Source organism: Podarcis liolepis (assembly GCF_965112155.1).
Source record: "Podarcis liolepis genome assembly, chromosome: 3".
Classification (NCBI taxonomy): Eukaryota; Metazoa; Chordata; class Lepidosauria; order Squamata; family Lacertidae; genus Podarcis; species Podarcis liolepis.
The window spans coordinates 98,758,243-98,785,005 of NC_139557.1; the positions used below are offsets into that span (position 1 = coordinate 98,758,243).

The 26,763-nt window shown below is 41.1% G+C and overlaps 1 protein-coding gene across 4 annotated transcripts in view; it reads left to right on the plus strand.

Moving 5' to 3' along the window:
• The window catches only part of LPGAT1 (lysophosphatidylglycerol acyltransferase 1), a 66,600-nt gene that overhangs the window by 26,600 nt on the left and 13,237 nt on the right, over positions 1-26,763 (plus strand). For all 4 annotated transcript variants that reach the window (XM_083494708.1, XM_083494710.1, XM_083494709.1 and 1 more), the window contains 4 exons: positions 1,587-1,705; positions 7,125-7,220; positions 8,803-9,076; positions 22,963-23,089. In XM_083494708.1, the coding sequence (XP_083350834.1) occupies positions 1,587-1,705; positions 7,125-7,220; positions 8,803-9,076; positions 22,963-23,089 (616 nt within the window). The remainder of the gene's footprint in view (positions 1-1,586; positions 1,706-7,124; positions 7,221-8,802; positions 9,077-22,962; positions 23,090-26,763) is intronic.

Below are 26,763 nucleotides of genomic sequence, written 5' to 3' on the forward strand. Positions count from 1 at the left end.
ACTACCTGCCACTGCTTTGCGACTGGCTTCTCCCCTGTATCTCCCGTTTTCTGTCTGGTGGGCCTCAGTAAGCATCCTAAGTGCCACAATAGTGTCTCTGGCTTTTGCTGCAACACACGCAGCAACTTTCTGGTACTTGCTTTTGGTTTGTTTGTTAAACTACTGTTTTTAAGCCCACCTTTCTAGAACTGCTTAAGGCAACCAACAATCAACATTTACGGGAAAATCATATCTATAAACGCAGAAAAAGCAGTGCAGCAGTCCAAGCTTTCCTACAGAGTAAAACTCAGGAGTGACTTTTTTAAAAGCCATCAATTCCTCATGCCCCCAAGCTTTCCTAAATAAATGAGCTTTACATAACTGACAGAAAGCCGAAAGGGAAGTACCGTATACAATCAGGATTTCTGTTGGAGGTCATTCCACAGCCCTGAGTCACCACTGGGGGCCCTGCTCCAAACACCACATTCCTTTACTTGACTTAATCTGGTCCTTTGATAATGATGACAATAGGCAGATAGAGGTGCTCGCCAAGTTCCCAGGTTATGAAGTGTTCTCAGGTGTTTTGCAATATTGCTTAAAAATGTAAATGGGAATTATACTATTGAGAGGTTTTTTTTTCTTTGCCTGCATTAATAGTACCGGGGGGGCGGGGGGGACCTTTTACCTGCTGCCCTTTGCTTCTCTGGCATGACTGCAGTGAGCTGCTGGTTTCCATTAACCACATCCAACACAGCATCCAAACTGTTAAACCAGGACTGGGAAACGTGCGGCCTTCCAGATGTTGCAAGACTACTACTTCCATCACTTCTGTCCCTTGGCCACACTGGCTGGAGGGATGGGATTTGGAGGCCAACAACATCTGGAGAATCATTGTTTACCCACCTCTGCCTTAAATTATGGTTAACATTAACCACAGTTTGTTTGAACAAACTCGCTTCATAATCCATGGTTTGAAGTTGGCTTGTTTTAAACCAAACATGCTTTACATTAACAAGTAGAAACAGAAGTGAAAAGCTTCTGAACTAGTCCACTTTAGAGGAAAAGAGGAGCAGCTACAAGGCCAAGGGTCACTGATTTGTTCTCCTCGTGCAACACCAGGCAATGCCTGATATCCTTGCTGCTATCTAGTGCATTTAAAATTTTCAGGTGTCAGAATACAGATTCCTGTTTTTGAATTGACACATTTAAAGTGCCTGTGTCAATTTCATGACGATTCCCCCCCTTAAAGATAGTATGCTCTGTAACCAATATTGTCATCCTTACTTAATTACCAATGTATTGATTAGTGAATGTGTTCTTTCTGATGTTTAATTCGGGAACTTCAATTCAGTTTTATCTTACTGCTGCAGATTTTTGGGTTCTTTATGCTTGTTCTTCTAAGTTTATAAATTAATGTGGTCTGCTAGAATGCCTTTTGAATTGACTGTTTCTATTGTGCTGAAGAAAATAATTTTGCTTAACTCATATATATATATACATATATATATACATTACATTGGCTTGTAATGACATTTTTAAATATTTTTTAACTTTAAGAAATATGTGGTTTTAAATAAGTTTTTCCTTTCCCTTTCCCCCCAAAATAGTCATAGAATGGGGAGATGATATTAAAACCATCTCAGAAGATGAAGCTGTGATGTTGGTGAACCATCAAGCAACAGGAGACATTTGCACCCTAATGATGTGCCTTCAGGACAAAGGCACGGTATGCTATTTTTGTATTCACCGCTGTTTCATACTGGGTAGGCCATATTGAGAATATGCTCCGAATCATAGCACTGGAGACCACTGCCAAGTCTGGTACCTAGCCCTGAGACTCAAATTCACATCCATTTAATGGATCTAGCTGCCCTCCTTCCCCTGCCGAGTGGCCCAGATCCTCCAGATGGCTGTGCTATAGAAGCAGGGCATACAGACACCAGAGTTGTTTGCAGGGCAGGAATCACTTAGCAATCCAAGTGGCCGAGGAAAGCAGATCAAACTAAGTGACTGAGGAAAGGCACAAAGTAAGAGATGCTTCCCTGTGTCCACTTCTGGAGAGGAAAGGAGTTGAAATTGCACAGTGAATGTTACCCAGGAATGGAAAGCAAAGCAGGGGGCATTCAAGGATAGCAAACATCCTTTTAATTTTGCCTTCATGTACTGTAGACAATGCTTGCTGAATAAAAATGCACTGCACTGCATTAGTCTTTCATAATAAAATGCTCATAAACCTTGACTGCTATGTTCAGGTGATAAAATGTGAATTATGCATTTCCCATTATCTTCAGTTCTGAAAATGGGATATGGCCTGCAAACAATATTTGTTTAGAAATATTTATGGTCTTTACTCCAATATGGTTGAAATGGGAAGCATTTGATTTAGTGTTTTATTTCTAGTTAGTGCAAGGCTATAAAAGTGAATGCATGCCATCCATCTGTTTGTTTGTTTTTTAATCAAATGAATGTGGGTTGAAATAAATTGTTCTGAACATCAGTCCAAAAATGAAATTGCTTCCAGTAGTTTGTGTGTGTGCATGTAATTGTGATGATACCAGAATTCTTAATTGGTCTGTTCAAATGGTAAACCCAGCAGGTTCATAATTCCTGTTTGCATAATGAACCCCAACTTGAAGCCAGTGAAATTTATTACAAGCTAAACTCTCTTTTCTGTGCCTCTGTCATCTGCGTGGAACTCCATCTTATAGCAAGCTCAGATTTTGCCTATTGTAACCCTTTAGTTACCGAAGGAGATGAAAATATCCCATGTTGTACATGTTCAAAGAAATTTTCCTTTTACCACTTTGGTTCTTTTGACAAAGTGTAGCAAAGCAGTTTAAAAGTTTGGATCAGAAACTATACAACCACCAATCACTTTGGAGAATCAGACATGTTGATTTGCACCATTTCTTTCTTGCTCGTGGTTGGGCATTCTTTTCTCCTCCAGCTAGTTACTGCTGACCCCCCCCCCCCAGTATCAAATATAAAGTTTATTGTTTCTTTTTTGTAAGTAAAGCACGACTTGACTCAGGTTCTGGGTGGCACTGTGAAGGAGATGAGAAAGGCAATGCATTCTCTCTGTGTTCAGCCTTTTGCAGTACCTGCATAAATTCCTGCCTGTTGTCCTCCCCAAAACCATCTCCACACAAAATTGTAGCATGCGGAATTCAGTTCAGTCTGCATCAAATGCTAGCTAGGAAGCAAACCTGGTACCCCAATGACCCCAGGACAGTGGAACTCAATAATTTCACGGGGTTAGATGAGATGACCCTCGTGGTCCCTTCCAACCCTACAGTTCTGTGGTCTATGTGGCTAGTAGAGTTAATCACCATGGAAGGGTACCATTATCCCTTCTTGATAAGCTGTATTTTGGAGTATTTATCCATCACTGTGTCCCTCAAGAGAAGTTGTCTGGAAGGAACTACTTTTTCAAACAGCAGTTTTTGCACTTTCAGCTGCTGTTACAAGATGCTCCCAGTACAAACTTTGAAGATGGCATTGGTGGGACCGTACATCTCACCATAGATATTTGCAATAGCTAATGAGTACAAGACTACATGTCTTGTTACTACTCATTGGTTTACAGTTGCAGATATGGGCAGTCTGGTGAGACAACAGGTGGTTCTAAACATACCTGGATTTGGCAAACTGTTGCATGCAAACTGACAGCAGTCATTCAGTTGAGTGCTGATTCCTCAGCCTAGATTTCAAAGCAGACAGTGCAACAAACATTATGAAGACACAGTATGATGGTAGGATCCAACATATCTCACTGTTAAAACATGGTTTTGAAGGGCAAATCACACATAAAACTCCAAGGAGTATTAGTGATTAATTCAAGCAAACTGTATCTTCACAAACAAGACTGAAAAATTGCGACCACCACCACAACTTAGCGCTGTGCTGCTTAGTGTAGGATGTCCTTGCAAGTAGGAACAGCAAGCTGCAGTAGTATTGTACCTCTGCAAACAACCCAAATCAATGGTGGGTTGTTGTTTTTTACAACTTTCACTTCATTCCAAGGCAATAGGAATAATAAAGGACCTTTCTCACAAGCAGCCTTCTGGCCAATAGGCGTATCAAGGCAGTTCAGGGGGAGATTATCTGGTGGACTGCTGGTTACCTTACCCCAAGATTCGTTAACTGTTTAGGGAGGAAGGTCCTGTTTAAAAGAAGTTAGGTAGGATGAATGAGTATCTGGTGGGAGAAACTGTGATGGCTTGTCTTGAAACGCACTAGGTGTTTGTAAGGTACAGCATATGGTATCTGATGCACTGAGTAGCAATTTTTCAAAGGTTATGGAACAAATCTCAGCAACATCCAGAGACACTGAGACTGATCCCTTGTTCGTCTTGCAGAAGTCCCAGGTGGATTGTCTGGGACTCGTAAATGAAAATGATTCTTCACCTTATACCAGACATGAAGCTGCAGCAGCGACAAGGCAGGAACTTGTGAGGGGGAGGGTGTGCCAGAATTTAACAAAGCCCTAAGGACCTATATGCTTTATCAGGAACACAAGTGGCATTTGTGGCGCTCGGCACACACTGTTTCTTTGGACTCCCTTGCTAGCCCTCCCACCAGTATCCACTCTGAGAGTCTGTTCAGCACAGCTGGAAGGATTGCAACAGGCAGCATAAATAATCTGCCAACAGAGAATGTTCATATTTGAACCACTCACGGATACCAAAGATGCAGCCAGTGGACCCTTAAAAAATCAGTTGGGGCTTCCCAGCACATGTATCATACACCAACAGCAGAAGCAGCAGACATGGAGCAGGAAGATGAGAAGAAGAAAGGGCCAAACCTTCATCAAAGAACCATTTTTGAGGAAGTCCTAATTGAAGTCAATAATGAACTATTTCTCAAAACAAGCATGACAACCCACAGTTAACCATCATGTTAGTTTAATGCACAATAAAGTAAAGCTGGTTATCTACAGAAACAGTGTTTATTATTTTTGATAATTGCTCAAACATGATATGTTTATATTTCCTGACTTTAAATTATTTTAAGTTCAAAAAGGCAGGAAAGGAAGTATAACAAAAACCAAATAAACTTCTAATAATGAAGCAAAAATTGGTTATTTCTGTCTTAAAGTTGCTTAATTAGGCACTCTTTTCGAGTTTTTTAAAAATAAATAATACATTGGATGAGAATGCAAACTTTCCATCCATTCCATTGTCATTGTTACTATTTTAAATAATAAAAATAAGTGAAGGAGTCTAGCGCCTCTGCAGTTAACCGTCCCACCCCCCAAAAAAAGAAATAAATACACTTACTTTCTGGAATTGGGGACAGCAACTGGCAGAAGCAGTTTCCACATTGACGACAGCAGCATACTGAGTCTGTCATCAAATAGGAATGGGCATTGTCACTGCTTCTGCTGGTTTGGCTTGTTCCATAGCTGCTGTCTCTGCCTGTGGTTCCATGTTGATCTACTCATTATTGTAAACGAAGCCCACATGAGAAGGATGCCTTGTGATTCGTGGGTTTGGAAAAAGAATGCCAAATTCATACTTTTGTTTCCAAGATCTGCTTTGGTGATGTGCACACGCGAAAATTCAGAGGTGCTTCAGAAGATTGTAACACAGGAAAGAGTTTGCCTGAGTTTATAACCCTGGACTGGTAACCTGGCTGCCTGATTCTGAATTATAATGGGTCAGTTCACCCATCTGTAGCTATTAATATAACTAATATAATTTACTGGTGTGGCAAAGTTTAAACCAAAATAGATGAACCCATTCCTTGATTAAATACTAGCCATTTGCTCAATGCCAATAAAGCATATAGGGTTAGGACCTTTTGTTTCTCTGGCTCACTGGTCTTTGGCTGTTAGTTTGGGGCCCACTTCTGCATTGCAATTTGACAGCAACACTAACACCTTACAGATATATAGTGTCCCATTAAGTGGGTCCCTGAATGTATCCTTGGTATGTGTCCTTGGTATGAAAAGGCTCCAGAATATAGATCTTGCCCAATATTGTTTGCCCTGATTGCCAGCATTCCAGATTAATTTGAGACTGAATGCTGGGATGTTTGTTGGGTAACTGGATTAAGGGGGAACCTGAATTTTCTATCCAGAATGTTTACAGCCTGAGAACTATGTAAACACTACAAATTTCCTAGATAGAAACTGCCTACATAAAAAGTATCTTCATATAGGAAGAAGTGTGAAAGGTTCCTTGAATGCATCTGTTTCCACTGCATATTTTTATGTTGAGAAGCTGGTGTTCCCTACACTTCCCCACACTTAACATGTGCAGACAAATAGGTGAATGTGATTAACACATACAACTTACATGGTCTTCATGGCTTTTCTTCTCTTGACCGTGCTTTCTGTGTAGGAAATTTGTAATGTTCCAAGTATGGTGGACGGAATGCATACATAACACTGTTTAAGGTAATATGATGGTAGGAAAAATTTGGTTATTTTCTGCCAGTGTCTTCATATTTCAAAACTCCCTTACCTCATTGTACACCTGCACAGATCTTTTAAAATTAAATAGTGTAGATATTCTCCTTCTGAAACAGAACAGTACAAAGAATACAATAGATAATTCATGGAATAGGTGCTGTTCTTGTATAGCTTATCATGAGAAGCCCATTTTAGATTTTTCCTTTATATTCTCTTGCTCTCCCTTGCAAGAAAGCAAGCCTATCTGTTCAATCAAACCAATTCAAGGAATGTATTCAGTTGAAAGTAAGGACTATTTAAACTAATTTTTTAAAAGTGCATATGAAAGGCATTGTAAAAGCTTGTTAATTCAGATCAATTGGAAGTGACTGATTTTTTTCCCGAAGAATCAAATGATTTACCCAATATGTTTAACAAATAGAGATCAAATCTGTATTTTCCCCCTCTGTAAAATGAAAACTGTGAAGATGCTGGATTGAGTGGGAGTAGAATTCTGGGAGATTATGTTTTTGCAAATAAGACTTTGTTGAAAGGTAATAGTCTTTTAGTGGTTACATCTGTACAGAGTTATTCTCGGTGGCATTTTTATTCAGACTTCTTAGTAAGGAAAATGGTTTTCTGCTAGCTAATGTGTTCTGAAGGGTTACCATGTTTTACTTTGTACATTGCCTTGTTCATTTGTTGTGTTACTTTGGAGTGCACTGACAGGTTCTTGTCTGAACTTCCCCAGGTTGTTCGTAAGATGATGTGGCTGATGGATTATATTTTTAAATATACAAACTTTGGAATTGTATCTCTAATTCATGGAGACTTCTTTATAAGACAGGTAATGGATTTTTTTTTTTAACTGTATCAGTAGCATCATCTGCTTTCAAAGTGGTCACCCATTTCATCGACTATGCTAGGTAGTCGTAGTGTATAAAAACATTTCCACAGTGTACCTTGGCACAAAACCAACTGTTTATCCCCAAATTAATGTTTCAAAGTTAATATATTATTTAGGAGTACTTTTATCCTGCTTGTTCCCCAAAATTATTCAGGTGGCTAAAAGAGAACTGGGGAGGAGAGAAGAGAGAATGCAGGAAACATATGGCAATACCTAAATATATAGTAGTTGAAATGGAATGTAAAGAAATGTCTTCAGGACAATTGAGCCTGCCTCTTCATTCTTGGAAACTAGTCAATACTTTCTATAGAGCAGATGTGGGAAACCTGTGACCCTCCACATAGTGGACTCAACTCCCATCCGCCCCAGTCAGCATGGCTAGTGATCAGGGATAATGTGGGTTGGGGTCCAATGACATGTAGAGGGTCACAGGTTTCCTATCTATGCTATAGTCTCTGGGGCTATTTAGGCATGGTGTGAGCAGGCATAAGCCTAGCGCTTCCTCCTCAGGTACAATATTCTTTCAAGCCTAATTGCACCTAATTTGGTGGGGGTATTACTGATAGGACCTTTTGACTGACATAAGCTACAGGTCAGTAAAATTCAGCTGCTTGATCTAGCCATTTGACTAGAATCTAGGAGTGTTGTATAGCTGGTGACGAGAGAAGTATGAAGTAAAAGGTTGTGTTGCTTGTAGGATACATGTCTGTAAGAAATGGCTAGCATTGACCCCATCATCATCCTCTGAGATGTGATATAAATAAACAAACTTCCATCAATTAAGTCCTGACGAGAGATGAATGGATACAAAAACTTAGGGATTACGCAGAAATTGTGAAACTTATCAGAAGAATAAGAAATCAAGATGACATTTTTTTAAAAATAAAAGCATGGAAATGGTTTATTGAATATCCAACAAATTATAAACAGAGAAAAGACATTGGCAGGATTATTGTAATAACCTGCAATTTATATATTCTTTTAAAATAGATGAATAAAAGAATAAGTTAATTTAGAATATGCATGAAATTATAAATTTAAGGAACCGCAGGAAGAGGAGGAAGGAAGTCAAGATTGGAAATGTTAGAAGTAATGTTAAACTATTGAATTGTATTTAAATGAAAACTAGAATTTAAAAAAAAAAAAACTTCATCAACGCTATATCATGTTTCTCTATATGTTCGGATTTCAATGAAGAAATGACCCTGCAATTGTGAGTTGGGCAGCCTGGGGGCTCTAAACCAGGCTTCTCCAACCTGGTGTCTTCTGGATGTCCAAAATATCTGGAGGGTACCTCATTGGGGAAGGCTGTCACAGGCTATATTATCTTTCTGATAGTATGTGACAAGAGTATTTACATGGAAATAGGGGTGGGTAGGAATTCTCTCCCAACTCTAAATTCAGCCAAGTGAGATAATTTGTTTTGGGATTATTATTTCTTTTAAGTAAACAACAGCATTATGAAAATAAACTTTCTTAGAAAGTTGTACTTACGTGTCCCTATTTATCATTTGCATTTTAGGGAAAAGCTTATCGTGACCGGCAGCTTTTGCTTCTCCAAGAACATCTAGAAAAACATTATAGGAGCCGCGATCGGAAGTGGATTGTATTGTTTCCAGAAGGTGGTTTTCTTAGAAAAAGAAGAGAGACCAGTCAGGCATTTGCCAAGAAAAACAATTTGCCATTTCTTACACACGTTACACTGCCAAGACTGGGGGCCACACAAGTTATACTGAAAAACCTGATAGCTCAGCAAGAAAATGGAACTCTGGCAGGTGGCGATGCTCCAGAAGCAGGTATGGGTCATTTAAACTTTTTATAGAACCAGTTACCAGCTGATTGGGATCTCAGAATCAGCGTCAGGTCAAAATGAGTGTCAGGTTTTATGTTTTACATAAAAAATATTTTTTAATGTAACTTTAAAAAAATAGAATTGGATTTTTTGGACCAAAAATATATAGCACTTCCAAGCAATAGCAAATTCAAGTCATCCCAGAATTAACAAATGCTTATTTTTTTCCTTTTTAAAAAATGCCTTAAAATATCTGGTGCGCCTTGGATTACCTAACCACATACATTTAACTGTTCTGGGATCATAAGAGTACTGTATACACCTATTAGTGTAGGAGGGGAAGTTGTGAGTGTGTTAGAGACTGAAGTGCAAATTACTACTTCTATATTGTTGACTTTTCCCCTGTTGTGCGTCTATTATATGTCTGATTGCCGGAAGGAGAATATATAGCTCTCACCTGCAGCGTTACAGAATTCAAAGTTCTTTGCTGTAGGCTGCATTTAAAACACTTCTACTGCAGTCCTTTCCTCCTACCTTACAGGAGTGATATCCACCATGGAGCTTGTAGGCTAGAAAATGAAAAGCACCGACTTTTATCTAATGGAAACAACTTCTTTAAAAATAAGTTTCCGTTACTCCCCTAAAAAGCGAAATTTCTTTTCCATTGGCTATTGGTTTAATAACACTGTCTGGGCATCTTTGTATGAACAAATTAATTCTGGGCCAGGGGTGAAGAAGAAACATGGGCTGAAGGAACGTTATTTTGTCCCACCCAATTGCAAAGCAATTCCCCCCCCCCCAGCCCACTTTGCAGCCAGGCTTCTCTGGATGCAACACATCCGTTAATTAGCTTTGTGTCTTCAGTTATTGTTGCTGTTTCTCCCCCCAGCTGGTTTACTGTGTTAAGAACAAAGGAAGTCTTTTGGGTGTGTTTCTTTGCCTGCTCTATTCCATCACTCATAACCTAGTGCATCTAAAGGACTGCCACCTTCTCTTAGATGGGTTCTTCATGAACTGGGCCCTTTTGGTTGTGCTGATGCTGTAGTAGAATGTTCTTCCCTAGAGAGGCCTGCGTAGTGTTAGCAGCTGATGAAAACTTGGCTCTTTAAAGAAGTATTTGGGGAAAACTGAACACACATCTGTTGTGTTTGCTGATTCCATTATTATGATATTTTATCATGCTGTTTGATATTGCCTAGATTATTTGTACCTTTGTGCTGCTACTTTTGAATTTCCAGAAGAAAACAGGGGTAGAAATTTAATATACATATGATATATTTCGCTCTTGCTATGCTTGTACATTATTTGAGTTACAACTATCCACATACTGGCAATGTCCAACTTTCCTTTTTCCACCAATTCAGCATATAATGATTGTGTTTTGGCAATTCCTGTACAGCACATTATAGTGGGTGTTACTTGTGCATTGTTTTGTCATCGGAAAAAGAATTTCTACATTATTTTTCTACATTACTTGTTTCAGAGTGAAGGTGTGTTGAATTTGTAACATTGTTTTTATGGAGCTTTAGAGGTATGCTTTCCAAAATTCAGCTGTGTTCAAAATTACCGTATTTTTCGCTCTATAACACGCACCTGGCCATAACACGCACATCGTTTTTAGAGGAGGAAAACAAGGGAAAAAACATTCTGAATGAAACAGTGGGTGTATCATTTTTGTGCTTCATGCTGTGGCCACAGACATGTGATCTGATGGTGAATTTGGGGTGACCCAATGCAAAAATCCTGAGAATTCCTGTGGATCCATGCTTTGTAACCACGTTTTTGCACCATTGCAGCCCCAGGCAACAGTGGGTGTGTGATTTTTTTGGTGCAGGCTGTAGCCATGGACATGCTATGCGATCTGATGGTGAATTTGGGGTGACCCAATGCAAAGATCCTGAGAATCCCTGTGGATCCATGCTTTGTAACCACATTTTTGCACCATTGCAGCCCCAGGCAACAGTGGGTGCGTGATTTTTTTGGTGCAGGCTGTAGCCATGGACATGCTATGTGATCTGATGGTGAATTTGGGGTGACCCAATGCAAAGATCCTGAGGATCCATATGGATCTATGCTTTGTAACCACATTTTAAGTGGGGAGCGAAGGAAAAACAAAGAAGGGACATGAGTGGGGTGTGCAGAGAAGCAGCTGGCTAAGAATGCAGGAGAGGGATTTAACGGGAGGGAGGAAAGAAAGGCAAGAGAGGAATTAGAAGGAACGACACTCTGCTTTCCCCTCTGCTTGCCTGGAGGGGAGGGGCTTTCCCTGCTCTTTGTTCCGTTTCAGCAAACACAGCAAGGAAACAGGAGGGTGAGCAGTAAGACCCTGAGGCAGAATGCAGGAAAACAGCCGCTTCCTCTTTTCAGGTTTCCCTTCTCCGTGAAGCGCGATTTGATTTTTGCCTGATTTTTCGGCTCCAGGGACCACACATTCGTTCAATAACACGCACGGACATTTCCCCTTCCTTTTTAGGAGAAAAAATCTGCGTGTTATAGAGGGGGAAATACGGTAATATGAGAAACTGGGGGAGCTTTCGCTGTATTTTGCTTTGCAAATCAGTCCCTGGCTTTTTGGAGATACAGCAGAATTAAACAAGCAATTTATGTTCACCATGTAAGTGAGATTACTTATTTAAGATCTGAGACTCAGCTGAATTTAGGTATCTGTAGGAATGTGAGTTTACAAGGGAAAAGGCTTATTCATTCATTTGCATGCAGTTCTTTGTTACCTGGCCAGCTTCTGGCACACCAAATGCAATTTCTTCTCGCTTGAGACCTTGACACTGACAGTTGGTCTTGCTCAGTATTTGATGAAGCATATTGTAGTTGCTTGGCAGTTTCATTGGTCTTGCCAGCAGTGTCCTGTCTACAGTCCTTCCTTTCGTTGTTTTATATAACTCTACAGGATATCCTAAATCTTGTCAAGAACGTGGTGCATACATAGCAAATTCTTTGGTATTCCTCAGGGTGAGAGTTTTCTGTTTTTCACCTGGACAGCATTTTACAAGGTTATAGTGTCTGATTATATGTAAGTTTGGTTTTCACACACCACTGCTTCAATGTTTATCTTGTTTTTTAATGGCAATGTGTACTAACAGAAACTTTATCAGAATACTGGACTTTGGCAGTATAAGCCGAAGTTTCCAGTTGTTGTCCATTTTTTAAAGAGATGCCTTTGTGTGTCACGATATATTTGGGCCCTTTATTTATTTATTTTTATCTTTATTTATACAACAACAAAACCACAAAGAAACACATATACAAAATTACACACAAATTACAAAAATAACCATAGACACAATTTTCTTGGCAAACAATAAAACATCTATTGGTCTTAACACTAAAGACCCAACTTCCCGTCTATTCCATATTTCAAATTCATATTACTTATTGCCAATACACATTTTCATAATTAAACTTATTCTCAATAAATCTAATTTCTTCTATCTACCTGGGTAGCTAGGTAGATATTTGGGCCCTTTAAAATGATCGCATTGCAGAGTCAATTTTCAGGAGCACGTTTCTGCTAAAGATTATGATTACTGATTGTTGTAAACCTGCTATTGGAGTATTGTGTTTATGAATTATTCCTGATGTGTTAGAAAGTCTCATTAGTAACATCCTTATTGGATCAAAATGGGCTTGCAGATACCTTAACATTGAACCTGAGCAGTTAAGTGTTCAGTGACAGAGGTCTAATGGAATGAAATAGTTGAAGTTCGCAAAAAATTGTTGCAATGCACTACTTGCTGATAACTGATGAAAGTTTTTATTAATGTAGATAATGAACAAATCTCATTTACATAGATCGACATGTGTTATTTATTGAATTATAACCTCATATAATAGAACTCTGATGTCATTTTAAAGAAGTGTTTTCTTTTGTGTACAATAGCTGGCCTAGTTTAAATTTGTGAGTTTGTTATATACTGCACACAGATGGAAGCATAGATGCCTCCTCACCCTTGAACATGCTGCTTTTTGCCTCATTCTAGTTTTGGCTAGGCTTAATTGATTTAAAATTAATTGTTTACCTGTATGAATCCAGCCCTAGTTGTTCTGTATAACCATAGTACCTTTTGTTTATGTTTTTAATCCTGCAAAGAGCACCAGCCCAATATTTCTAAGTTACTTAGGGCTGGAGTTAGCCTATGAAGAGGAACCAGGAGTGAGAAGTAGAGATTGTATAAGAGATGGACAGTACAGGAGGTGAAGGAGTAGGAAATAAGAAGTGGGCACAGTGTCTGAGAAATCTAAATTAATAGGGAAACATTCAAGTCACTGCTACAATGTGCTACTGCCACCTGTATAACAAATGAATGGAATATCCAGTCTAAAACACCTGTATTACCTATTTTGGTCTATAGGCAGCAGCAATATGCTATAACAATTCCTTCCTGAATTGTATCAGATGGGGCTAAGATGTGCCCGGCTATTTGTTGTTAATACTTTAGAGCTTTCATTTGAAATGCAGTGTTAAATATTGCTGGGTTTTAATGATAAAAATTGGGTAATGATAGACAAATATTGGATAATCTGCTGGCTTATTTATATTCATCAAATTGATGTTTACCCATTGAATGCAGGTAGAGTACCTTTTGTAATCTTCACTGCAGTTCACAACTGAAGGGGTGTCTTGTTTGGTTTATGTGGGAAGATAAATATGCTCTTTGCTTTAGATTTGGAGTTTGCTTTTTCTGGTCTGTCAGCATGCATAACCAGTGAATCCTATCCTGGCTCTAGATATCCAGCACAGCCCACACTGCGTGCTTTTAAGCATTTAGGTCCCACAAAATGAGAAACAGAGTTGAGTGAGACCCTATCTTTTTATTTCAACCAACTATTATTATTTTAAAATCTTTTCATCAGGTTGCATATTCAGAGGGGGAAATGATTTTGAAACATACTGGATCAGATCACGAATCCGCCTTATAGTCCAGCATTAGACTAGACATTCACTTCCGCGAAACCCACAAGAAGGGCATGATGCCAGCAGTTCTGTCACTTTGTCAATTCAGTGTTTATCCCACAATATTTTGGCAGATTTTTAATATCAAGACACAGGAATTTATTTAAATCAAATGCTTCCATTTAGATATTTAAGTCTGAGCTATACTATTTAGTGTCAAATGGGTTTCCTTGAGACAAGCAATATAGCTATTATTGCTGTATTTAATAAATACTACACTTTTTCTGCTCTCCCTTCCATAGCTATTGGTGGCACAAAGATGCCTTACTTTTCTGGTTGCTAAACTTCTAAATGGAGAATGTGTATGGGTGTTACATATTTGTTTGTTACTTGGCTGGGATTGGTGTAGCCCAAAATGTTACCCTCGAACGGGTAGTATTGCTAAAAGACGTTTCTTCCTTTTCTGTTTCTTTGATTGCTGTGAGTGTTGTGAGAATTTGCCTTGGCTCTGGATGAAAGCAGCCCTACTGAAGAGCACATTCAGAACTGCTAGGCCAAGCTATTGCACTTGGCAGCCCCTGACTGCAAGGAACCCAGAGGGAAGGAAGGGCCTGTAGAGAGTGATAGATAAATACATGCCGCAGCCTGCAGGGTTTCCATTCAAATCCCTGTGGGCTAATTTACTTGCTTCCAGAGGAAGCAAAGACTAAGAGTATTCTCGAGTGGAGCAACACTGTTAAAAAAAAAAAATCTTTTTAGGTATAGTCTCTGAAGTATTTACAAAATTGTATTTCTTCTGGTAGCACAACTGGGATTTCTTCAGAAGCATTAGTCTCTGATCTGCTCTTTACTCTGGCACTTTTGTGGTAAAAGCTGGAGGCCAAGGAGGTGCGCTTGCTCTTTTGTCTCCTTCAGCTCTGATGCCATAGCACAGGTTTGTCTTGGGCTCAGAGGCCTAAGGTCTAAGGACATAATAAGGGGGTCTATTGGTTTGCTTTTGCTTTTGTTTTATTCTGTATTTTGTGTTCTCATTTTGTTTGTTTATATTGTGAACCTCCCTGTGATCTTTGGACAAAGTGCGGTATAGAAATGTTAATAATAATAATAATAATAATAATAATAATAATAATAATATACCCTACAGTGAGGTGGTCTGAAGTGGAAGGATTGGGGGGGGGTGATGAGCAGCCTTGGCCCTCCTTTTGCCCCAAATTAATTTTAAGTACTTCTTTGCTGGACTGAGGAGGAATAATTGGTGAACCACTGCTTTCCATTCATCTCTCCAAATGTTGGGCCTTAGCTGGCCAAGAGTAGCACACACACACCCAAGCCTTGTCCAAGGTTTTTTGGACCCTCCCAGGTGTTTTGGGAGGAAGCAGGGAGGGGTTCATTGTGACCCACCTCTATTTGGGACCTATGGCAGGGTTGCCACATGTCCGTTTCCCCCCAGACGTGTCCTCTGTTTTTAGGGTAAAGATTCCAGGCGGGTTTTAATTATTATTTTTTGCAAAATGTCCAGGTTTTTTATGGCAGCATCATGGCGACAGCGGTAGCGAGGTGGAAGCCTGTGTGCCCTATACTCAGTGGCGTAGCGTGGGGGGTGCCAGGGGTGCCAGCCGCACCGGGCGCAACATCTGGGGGGGCGCGAGTCCAGAGGGAAGGGACAAGTTCCTTCCTCCGCCGGGCTCCCCGCCGCCACCGCCAGCCTTGCGCCCTAGCGCCCCCCCCCCCCCGCCGCCTTGTCAGTTTCTTAGGAACTGCGTCACGGAGCGTTCTGGAGTCGCGGAGCTACAGAGCACGAGCTTTTCCCCTTTTAGTAGCGCCTGCTTGCTCTCTTTCCCGTTTCCCCCTGCAGTATCTCTTCAGATCTCTCATTCCTCTTTAAGAGGATTTTGGTGTGATAAGAGTCTCTTTCAAGTTGCAAGGAAGCTGGCCAGCCAGCACCCGATTTTCTCTCTCTCCCTGCGCTTCAGCAATGGTTGGTTGCAACCCTGTCGGCTGGTTGCCCATGGAAGGCTCTGCTATGAAATCTCCCCTGCGGTGATTAGGACCTGCAAATGCAGCTAGATCTGGAAATATGTGTGGAGCGTATTAGTTTCATTTATGAATCACCCTCCGTGGGGCAGCCCAAAGTGATTTACAATCTAATAAAAGCATAAAGCAGCTTACCTGTGTGAGACCACCTTCCCGCATATATGCCTGCTCAACTGCTTCGATCTGCAGAACTGGCACTGTTTCAATTGCCATATAGCACTCACTTCGCATTTGTAAGGAATCTTTTAGCACGGCAGCACCCACCCTCTGGGACTCCTTGCCACTTGACATCAGACAGACACCTTCACTGTTCTCAAGCCTACTTAGGCAATGTAGAATGTTGGTGTTCGTTTTAATCTGATTTTGGTTTATTGCTGATTTTATCTTTTGAATGCCTTAAAGAGTTGTTTTCAGGGATAATTTTATTGTTTTGTTCTCTTTGTAAACTGCTTTGAGTTTTTACAATCAAAGGGTGCATAGATTTTATAAAATAAAATAAATACAGAACTGTTAAATATATTAAAACAACTGGAAAACGATTTATTTTTTTTACATATATGTGCTGGCTTCCTGCTGTGCTTTTCTAAAAAAGAATTCCCAGTGAAATGGCAGTTTTTTTATAGTAGCTGATCCCTTGACAGAGTGGGACTCAGTTGATTTTGCTGAGCTCCCCAAAGCCCTGTTTTCCTTTCATATGGAGAGGTCTTGCAGCCAGTTTCCTTGCTCCTCACAGGAGATTTTGGCTGATTTGTGGAGGGTGGGACAGTTATGTTCTTGGGCATCCTCCAGTGATAAATTTCCAGTACCTGAAGTGTGTGTGATATTTACCTTTCATATTTCTAGACTCTATGGGTGTGTTAACATAAGCATTGTCCCCAGTTATTTATTCAGTTGTGCACATACAAAGATTTGTTAAAGATTTTGTCAACTTCAAGTGCAGTTTAGTTGGATTTTCTCTCCCCTGTGTTATATATATGCCACATCCTTCAACTCATTTTATGTTAGAAGTTGTATGATTTTGGTGTTTTATTTTCTGCAGGTTTGTGGCAGGCGAATAAAATTGGATGGATGGCTTGCCAAAGTTCTCAAACCATAAACAAGTCTTGTGGCACCTTAAATCCATTGCAGTACAAATTTTTGTGAAGTACAACCCACTTTATCAGATGTGTGAAATATCATTCTGAGTTACAGGAATCTCTTTGTATGTTTTTGGGGGAGGAGGTGGGGATTTAAAGCATTACGATCAGAGGGACATGAAATGCAGAAAAGTGCAGACACTTTCAATTATGTAATTAACTTTGGCCATTCTCAGAACAGGTTTGTAAGTCTTTAAGGTGAAAGAAGAGGCTTTCTTGTTTTTCCTGCAGCAAACTTAACACAGTTTCCCAGTTTCCCCTCTGGATGTCTTTCAACCATGTTTCCTAAAAGCTGGAAAAAGTAAACTGACTATGATGGTAAATTAGAAATAAGGGGGGGGGACAATGGTATAGCTTCTTCTTCTTCTTCTTCTTTGGCAATCACTCGTAGCCGAGTAAGATTGTCTTCCATAAACACGGTTTTATCAATGAGTCTAAGTGACTGTGGAGGCCAATTCTGGATCCACACATCCTTCCACAGTGGGGACATTGGTTTCTGGGCGGGAGCTGATCACGGTGTGGATTTGCCAAGCATGCCTTCCTCCTAGCACATTTTCCCCTTGCGTCCTGAGTTTGAGTGTCTTCAAAGCCCATGACACCTTTGGTCAAGGCTGTTCTCCAACTGGAGTGCTCGCAGGCCAGTGTTTCCCAATTGTCAGTGTTTATACTACATTTTTAAAGATTTGCCTTGAGACAGTCTATAAACCTCTTTTGTTGACCACCAGCATTACGCTTTCTATTTTTAAGTTCAGAATAGAGTAGTTGCTTTGGAAGACGATCATCAGGTATCCGCACAACATGACCAGTCCAACGAAGTCCCACTCGCTGGATCATCACCTTGTTGTGATGAGTGGGCTTGCATGTTCCTATGACCATTGTCATAGGGGGCGCAAATTACTTGCCTTGCCCCGGGTGCTGACAACCCACGCTACGCCACTGCCTATACTCCATCACCCACACCAGGCCCACATTCTGGCTTTTGCCTCCTGGATTGCTTGCTCTCCTCTTTCTCCTCTGAGGCTGTAGCACGGCGGGCAAGGCCGCTGCAGCACTCAGGGCACAATTGCTAAGGGAACATCTGCCTGCGCACTGAGAGGAGGAGGCAAGCAGGGGCAGGAGAAAGGAAAGGTGAGGGCGCTGAGAGCCATGGGGCAGCAGTAGAGCGTGTTTCTGTGCTGCTCGGGGCGGGTATGCACACGCACCCCCCCCCCACTCCAGTGGCAGGGTGAGGGGCAGAGGACAAAAGCAAGTCTAGAGTGAGAGACTAGGATAAAGTCCACTGTTTACACAACTTCTTGTTGTGAGCTTTCTATGGGTGAGTTGAGGGTTTGATTGGACCCTGGCTGAGAACCCAAAGGCTGAAAGGGAAGTGTTTTAGGAGGAAACTGAATTGGTATTGATTTATATGTATTAATAGTAGTAGTAGTAGTAGTAGTAATAATAATAATAATAATAATAATAATAATAATAATAATAGTAATAATATAACAACAACTGTCTTTTTCCAATATTTTGTTTTATTTGTTGTTGCTTCAGTTTTTTGTACACCGCTTAGAGTTTTTTTTAATATATTAAATGGCATAGAAATTAAATAATCAAAAAAGTATGCTTTGTAATTGTAAAATAAACTGGTGGGCAATCTGACCTTTTAAAAAGACCTTGCAAGACTGAAGCCAGGGCACCCCTGGCCCTCAGAGCATAAGAATTACCTCATGCAAGGAGATGCAGCCTTTGAGGGAATGGTCATGGCTCAGTGGTGGAGCATCTGCACAAAGAAGACCCTTGGTTGTGTCTTTAGCATCTTTCAGCTAGGGCACGAAAAAATCCTGTTATCAACACCAGAAAGCTGCTGTGTAAAGAGCTGCCGCCCATTTTCCCCCATGCATTGAGCCACGTGCAGCACCAGATCAGGGAAGAATCTTCTTTCTCAGGCTGGCCCAGGCAGGAAGGGGTATAAAGCACTTTGTTTCAGCTGACTCTTTTCCAAACCACAAGGTCCACCTGATTCTATCACAACTTGCCTCTGTGGTCTTGTTTGCTGGTCCAGACCCCTGGCTTGTTCCCTTGATACGGAAGGGGGGGCATGTCTTCTTCACCTCCTTCTTCGCTACAATATATCCATTTATTTCCAATTGTCAATGTCAAAAGGGACTAAAATCTATAAAATTCATAGAAAATCAACGTGCCAATTTGCTCAATTTCTTTAGGACTCCATGACACCTCCCCTGCCCGCCATAATCCCTCAAGCAAGGTGTCAAGACCCTAATCCTGTCAAATCACTCTGCCAAGCCTTTCCTCCAGGCAAGGCCAGGTGGCAGACCATGCATACATGGACCATTGTCTTCCCATCAGGTACTCAGGATGTGCTTATCTGCGCATATCTCCAGCTCTGCATATTCCCCCCTCCCTCCTCCATATGTTAATCCTGTGTGACCCAACCTCTTCTTAATGTATTCATGATGTAACTGGGATGTATTTTGCACTGTGTTCTGGGACATGGAGGGAAGTTTCAAAAGTTTATGTCACCCCTTTCTGGCGGTTCAATCTCGTCTTGAACCTGTTGCGCAATAAACTTGGATCTTCTGCAGTTTGCTCCTGTCTCCGGCTGAGCTCATTTTCTTCCGCAGGGACCCGCGGACTTAGTCCGACGAGCTGGGTGGCAGAGCAGAGCAGCCTCGCACCCAGATTTTACCGTAACATCCCTGGTCCAGCTTTCTGGATTGCCCTCAGGTACTGATGTTCATGGAGTCCTGACTCTCCAGGCCACTCATTGCCTGTGGTCCAGCCTTGACATGCCACTGGTCTCATAGACAGCACTGAGCTAGATGGACAAATGGTCTGACTCTGTATGAGCCAGCGTCTTACGTTCGTGGTCCCCATCACTGCACACTAGGACACAGATATTCCTCTGTTTTCAGAAAAGAGGAAGAGCGTGGAAGAACAGTTCTTTTTGCTTATCTAGTTGGGGAAGTACAGTAATACAGTGTGGCTATGGAGCTTGTGCATGTGTGCTCTCTCACTCTTCCCCTTTCGCCTCTGGCAGAGACAGAGTGTGCAGATCAGGTCACTGGTCAGGGCACATCAGCACACTGTAGCTTTTGCTTTTATAGCGGCTCCCTCAACTGTTTGCAGGGTGTGTACGTGTAGGTTGGAGCTAGTGCTGCTTGCAACATCTCCTTTTCTATCTTCTGGTTTTAAGAACAGAAATGGAGAGAGCAATGAGAGCTACTTTCTTCATGCTGTAATTTCTTTCTGCGATGCAAGGTAGCCTATACTGGCTTCCAATGTGTGCAGATGATCCTTGGGGGAATTGCGGGTTTAATTTTCCAGGGTTGCTTGAATATCAACATATATAGCATGGAAGAAGTGGAAGCCAGGATGAAACCTGAAACAAAACAAGCAGTCCCTGGAGGGAAAAGTTGATGTGGCTGGCTGCTAAGTCCAGCACACCAGGGTAATTGGACCATTTGCTGAAAAGAAACTCTCAGTGTCTTCTAATGCAGAACAAAAGTATTCTAATTGGAAAGATCAAAATAGCTTGGCTGCTTGAGATCTGTGTGTCAAGAATGTAAGGAAGGGGTTTAGGAACCATCTCTTTCCTGTTGCAATGTTGTTGCTCTTGGCAGAAATCATAATGCATTACACATATTTATTGAAACAAATCAACCTGTCCTTTGGCTTAAGGTTTCTCAGCAGTCCATTATATGCATAAGAAGTAGGCCTTTCAAAGGCATACAGAGAGTTACGGGCCAGTGCACTATGTGGAGAATAAAGCATACAGTTAAAATGTGACACATGATTATATTACAGTGGACACTCGGTTGCGAACGTGATCCGTGTGGGATGCACGTTCGCAACCCGCAGCGGTGCGTCTGCGCACGCGCGGGTTGCAATTCGGCACTTCTGCGCATGCGCAAAGCGCAACCCGGAAGTAACCCGGTCCGGTACTTCCAGGTTTTGGCAGTCCGTAACCCGAAAAAACACAACCTGAAGCATCTGTAACCCGAGGTATGACTGTATTTTAACGGCCGCTTTTGTCCGTAATTTTATGTCTGCGCGCTACAGGCGGTGATAACTTTGTGTGTGTCCAGTTGACACACAACTGCCAATGAAGGGGTCCTTTTGGACCTGGAAGAGGGAAGAATGGTGGACAGAACAGGGCAGCGAGGGCATTTGTGCGCTCTGCTGACACATGCGGGGGCCAGCATGGAAGCCCCCACGCACAATGGTTGCCACCTGTATTTTATTCTCCTCCTGTTTTGTATTTTTTATGGTGGTTGAGTTATTTTGTGGCTAAGATACCTTGAATGCTATTTAGCTGAGAGGCAACATATAAACCTTTCAAATAAGTTAGCCAATTAATTTGGGTGAAAATAAAACATGCTTAACTTTATCTCAGTTGTTCTCTTTCTCTCTAATATTTTCATGGTAGTTTTGTCATCACAAACCAGTTTGGCATACATTACTTTGGTTCTTGTTTCTATGAAGACTTCCTTTCTTAGGTATGATGATGGTTTTTTCCTTGGCGTTGAGAATCTCCTCATTGATTGTGAATATATGGTTTCCTGTGATTTAAAACTTCTACTTAAATAGTAATGAAGTGTTAATGTAAATGGGCTATAAATTAAAATGTGTATCTATATATTGTTGTGTTAAAGAGTTATTAAATAATAGCTGCTATTTTGTTTGCTAAAAAAATATTTTGAAAAGGGCTCTGTCTGCATTGAGAAAGTGTGATGAAGAAGCTTTTGAAAGCTTGAAAGAGAATGAGTAACTAAGAGAAGAAAGGTCTCTAGGCGATGAGAACTTACGCCAAAACAAATATATTAGTAGGTTGCCATGTCTTCTTTGATACTACTTCATACATTCCATGCTGATCCTGGTATTGAAAACAGATTTGTGTACTAAGCCTGTTGAGACCAGAGGTTGCAAGCACTTGCAGGCTTCAGCGGTGCATCAGGCGTATGTCATTTCCTCTGCCCAGGGAGAAAGTGCTCCTACACCGAACATGGCACTAGGTTAAGCTTTTTAAGTGCTTGGCTTAATTAGCATCTCACTTGTTGACAGAATGCCAGAAATTTAATGGGGTACCTTTAATGCTTATTGATTATTTAAATCATGTTGGTTAGGGCATGGTGCTGATAATGCCAAGGCTGCAGGTTCAATCCCCCTATGGGACAGCTGCATATTCATGCATTGCAGGGGGTTGGACTAGATGACCCTTAGGGTCCCTTCCAACTCTAAGATCCTATGATTCTATGTTGTTATTAAAACATCCTCACATTGTATATCTGAATAATCCTACTAATACAGCCATAGAAACATCAATGTATTTCAATAAGAAGTTCTTTAAAGCAAGCAGCAGTGCTAATAATACACCTTGAATTATTCCTTCCTAGGGCTATATGGAAGATACAAGGTAGATTTTGTGTGTGTGTGTGAGAGAGAGAGAGAACAGGGTGAGAGGGTTTGGGGAGAGAGGGAAGGAGATGAAGTGGGGTCTTTGGATAACCAGAATTTAAATAATTGAAATGTATGACATCATGATCAAGGATAGCCATTTTTGTATATGATAATTTGGAATATAAGGGAGTTTTCTGCCAATTCTCTAATTTGAGAAGTAAGAGCTGAACATGTTCCTGCCTGCTTTGGCATCGTGTAGTATGGTGGTATTTCATCAAATCATAGAATGCCGATTATTATCAAATGAGTTGGCGTGATGTACTGTATTAGAACAGAAGTATGATACTAAGAATTGAAAATCATACTCTTTCTGTTTCCTTTCTTTTGTTCTATAATCCCCTTTCTTAGAAAGTAAATCAAAAGGTCTTCAGTGGGTGATAGATACAACCATTGCATATCCCAAAGCTGAACCCCTAGACATCCAGACCTGGATTCTTGGCTACAGGCGACCAACAATTACACATGTACATTACAGGTAGGACAAATATGTTTGTCTTCTGTTAATTTTAAATTGAGACCTGGAAAAAATACATTAGGTACTTGTATTTTGGAATATGACTGGCTTGAAATAAAATTTTCACATTGCTTTCTTCCTCAAAGCTCTTCATTTTTGGACAAGCAAATTATTTTCAATAAGGTAACTTGGGGGTGTATGTTTGTAGATAGAAGTTTCTGGGGAAAAGTGAGGTTTTTTTACCTCCCAATAGCATAAGAAAGAATTCATCAATAGCATATGCAGAATTCATCATGCGAAAGGCTGGGCTGGATGAATCCCAAGCCGGAATTAAGATTGCCGGAAGAAATATCAACAACCTCAGATATGCAAATGACACAACCTTGATGGTAGAAAGTGAGGAGGAATTAAAGAACCTTTTAATGAGGGTGAAAGAGGAGAGCGCAAAATATGGTCTGAAGCTCAACATCAAAAAAACGAAGATCATGGCCACTGGGCCCATCACCTCCTGGCAAATAGAAGGGGAAGAAATGGAGGCAGTGGGAGATTTTACTTTCTTGGGCTCCATGATCACTGCAGATGGTGACAGCAGTCACAAAATTAAAAGACACCTGCTCCTTGGGAGAAAGGCGATGGCAAACCTAGACAGCATCTTAAAAAGCAGAGACATCACCTTACCAACAAAGGTCCGTATAGTTAAAGCCATGGTTTTCCCAGTAGTGATTTATGGAAGTGAGAGCTGGACCCTAAAGAAGGCTGATCGCCGAAGAATTGATGCTTTTGAATTATGGTGCTGGAGGAGACTCTTGAGAGTCCCATGGACTGCAAGAAGATCAAACTTATCCATTCTTAAGGAAATCAGCCCTGAGTGCTCACTGGAAGGACAGATCCTGAAGCTGAGGCTCCAATACTTTGGCCACCTCATGAGAAGAGAAGACTCCCTGGAAAAGACCCTGATGTTGGGAAAGATTGAGGGCACAAGGAGAAGGGGACAACAGAGGACGAGATGGTTGGATAGCGTTCTGGAAGCTACAAACATGAGTCTGACCAAACTGCGGGAGGCAGTGGAAGACAGGAGTACCTGGCGTGCTCTGGTCCATGGGGTCACAAAGAGTCGGACACGACTAAACGACTAAACAACAACAAGCATAAGAAAGTCAGACTATAACAGCATACTCCTTGAATTAAAGCCAGTACTTCAGTTATGGTCAAATGTGTCTTTTGAAAACCAAAGCAAGGAAGTTGTTTCTCACTTGGCTAATAATTAGACATAGAGGCCCTATCCATCCATCCATGGCGATCTTACATAACATCATACAATGTGGCTCTTGCAAATGTGGCAAACATTTACTGGGTCTGCCCATGACATCTGTAATGAAGAATGCTGAGTGCCAGGTCAGTCTGCAATAAACCATGCGGATCCATGCTTTGATCATGGATGAACAGGTGTATCACCAAGACCTGCTCATCAGGTGTGACGTCAGACATCAGTCATACACATTTGCCAAAGAAGTCTGGTTAGTCTTGCGTTCACCTGCCATATGTCCACCATGCGTTTACATGTATTTGCCCTGCAAACAATAGTAGTGTTTACTACAAGACTCGCTTTCAATGTATCTACCCTGGATTTGCCACACACAGCATAAAGTGGTCCTCTGATAATGACACAAAGCAAGTTGATAGAGGCTTTGGGAAAAATACTGAATAGTGGGGGCCAATTAAATTTAGCTTTAATGCATAAAGCCTACAACTAACAGACCACTGAGTGCAGGCTAGAGAGTGGGGGTTGAGCCCACCTTTCCACAATGACCTATTACTAAGTCTGGCTGCTAAGTTGCTTCTCTGTTGAGTTGCCTGAAATAACTTGGGAGAAATATATTTGGAAGAGGAGAAGGGTCAGCATTTACTGTTTTCTTCTGTTCTTTTTCTTGGGTCCAGTTTGGACAACCATTCCTGTCTGGTTTATGAATCCAGTAACAAGTGCTCCTCCCTTAACCCTTTGCTCCTTCCATCACACTCTGGCTTCGCCATGAAGGTCCTGACCTTCATTAAGCCAGATTCCCACACTTTTTGTGTAATGCAAAACTCTGCTTTAGAACAACCCAAGATCTTCATGCTGAAGCTGGCACGCAGCAGAAGGAGAGAAGGGTTTAAGGAGGGTTATTATATTTGATACAAAAATAGTCAAGTGGGTTTATTATATTTATTTTAGAAATGCATGTTCCCCTTTTTCTTCAGTCCACTTACCGTTCCAGAGTTCAGCTCCGTAGAAAATGTTCTGCATAATTTCAGCAGAAGCCAGCTGTGCACAGTTTCAGTTGCCTGTGATACTATCAAGGAACATTTTACCCTCCCATGTAACCCCTGGAGCAGTTTTGTACTTTATATGGTGACAATTGAAAGGCATGCAGCAGTTTTTAAACATTAAAAAGGCGAACCTTCCACTTGAAGCATTAAGGGAGAGAGCTAAGACCAATGGTCAAGTCAGGAATCTACTGGTATGCATGCAATTGTGAATCCAGGAGACCAGGATGACAGATCAGTGGGGGAAATGCTTGGGTGGAGAAGAACATTTGAACAGAGCTGAGACCTGGCACTTCATAATCCTATTCAGTCACCTCCCAGGTCTCCCTTGAGAATGTGTATTGTATAAAACATTGCACACACAGCTGCAGCCTGTTCCTGCAAATCTTTTCAGTGTTGTGAATTAGAGTTTAAATAGCACTCAGAAATCTGATGAAGGTAATGAAAACATAACAGTGTAGGAAGGGCGAATGAAAGGTGGAATGGCAAACAGAATCCTATTATGAAATACTTTCTTTTTGGAGACTAAACTCAACTAGTCATTTCATGCCTTTAACTTGAAGGCCAGTGCACAGCAGTCTTACATAAGAGAAGCCAAAAGGCACTTACGTTAAAGAGCTCGCTAATGAGAGTGGAGAGCAGCTACTTTCTTGACCTTTCAATATCTTCCAGGCTTGTTGAAGCTAAAACGTAATAGCAAGATCCTGGAGAAAAAGAGAGGCTGTGATGATGTGAATGGAAATTTATTGGTGAAATGAGTAAGATAAATATTTGGTGGTTGAAGTGAGCGTGAAATTTTCCACTCAGTAAATTAACTTTTTGTCATGGGGCAATGAAATGATGTTCCTCTAGCTAGCCATCCTATTATGATATGTATAATGAAGGCTTGAGGGGGGTTGCAATTTGATCTTGCGTTTTGGAATATTTGGGGCATAGGGTTAAGTGCTATGGTGATGGCACTATAGGATGCTCTTCCCTTGAGGACTGACCCTGGCTGTTGTGGCATAAATGATGCTGTTCTGACATTAAGGAAAACTCCTGTTTGGTGCAGAATTGCCCCCCAAATGCTCTCATTTGCGGCAGTTAGCAGGGATATACGATGTTACGATATGAATGCAACGCAGCTGCAAACCAGCTCGATGTTTACATCACATGATGAGGCTAGCTGTGGGAAAGAATCTTCCCGGAAGTTCACAGGCTGGAAAAGTCTTTGTGAAGTGTGTAATATGAGACCTTCCTGTTGCGTATGTGAAGGAAGTCTTTGCCACTTGCTTGCTGAACACTGAACTGTTCGGACATGTTTTCTGTAGTGCTGCAAAGTCAGAAATAAACAAGATGTAAAGGACTTTCTGGCTATCTTCTTTCCCTGCTAGGGAAGCAAGGGGGAGAAG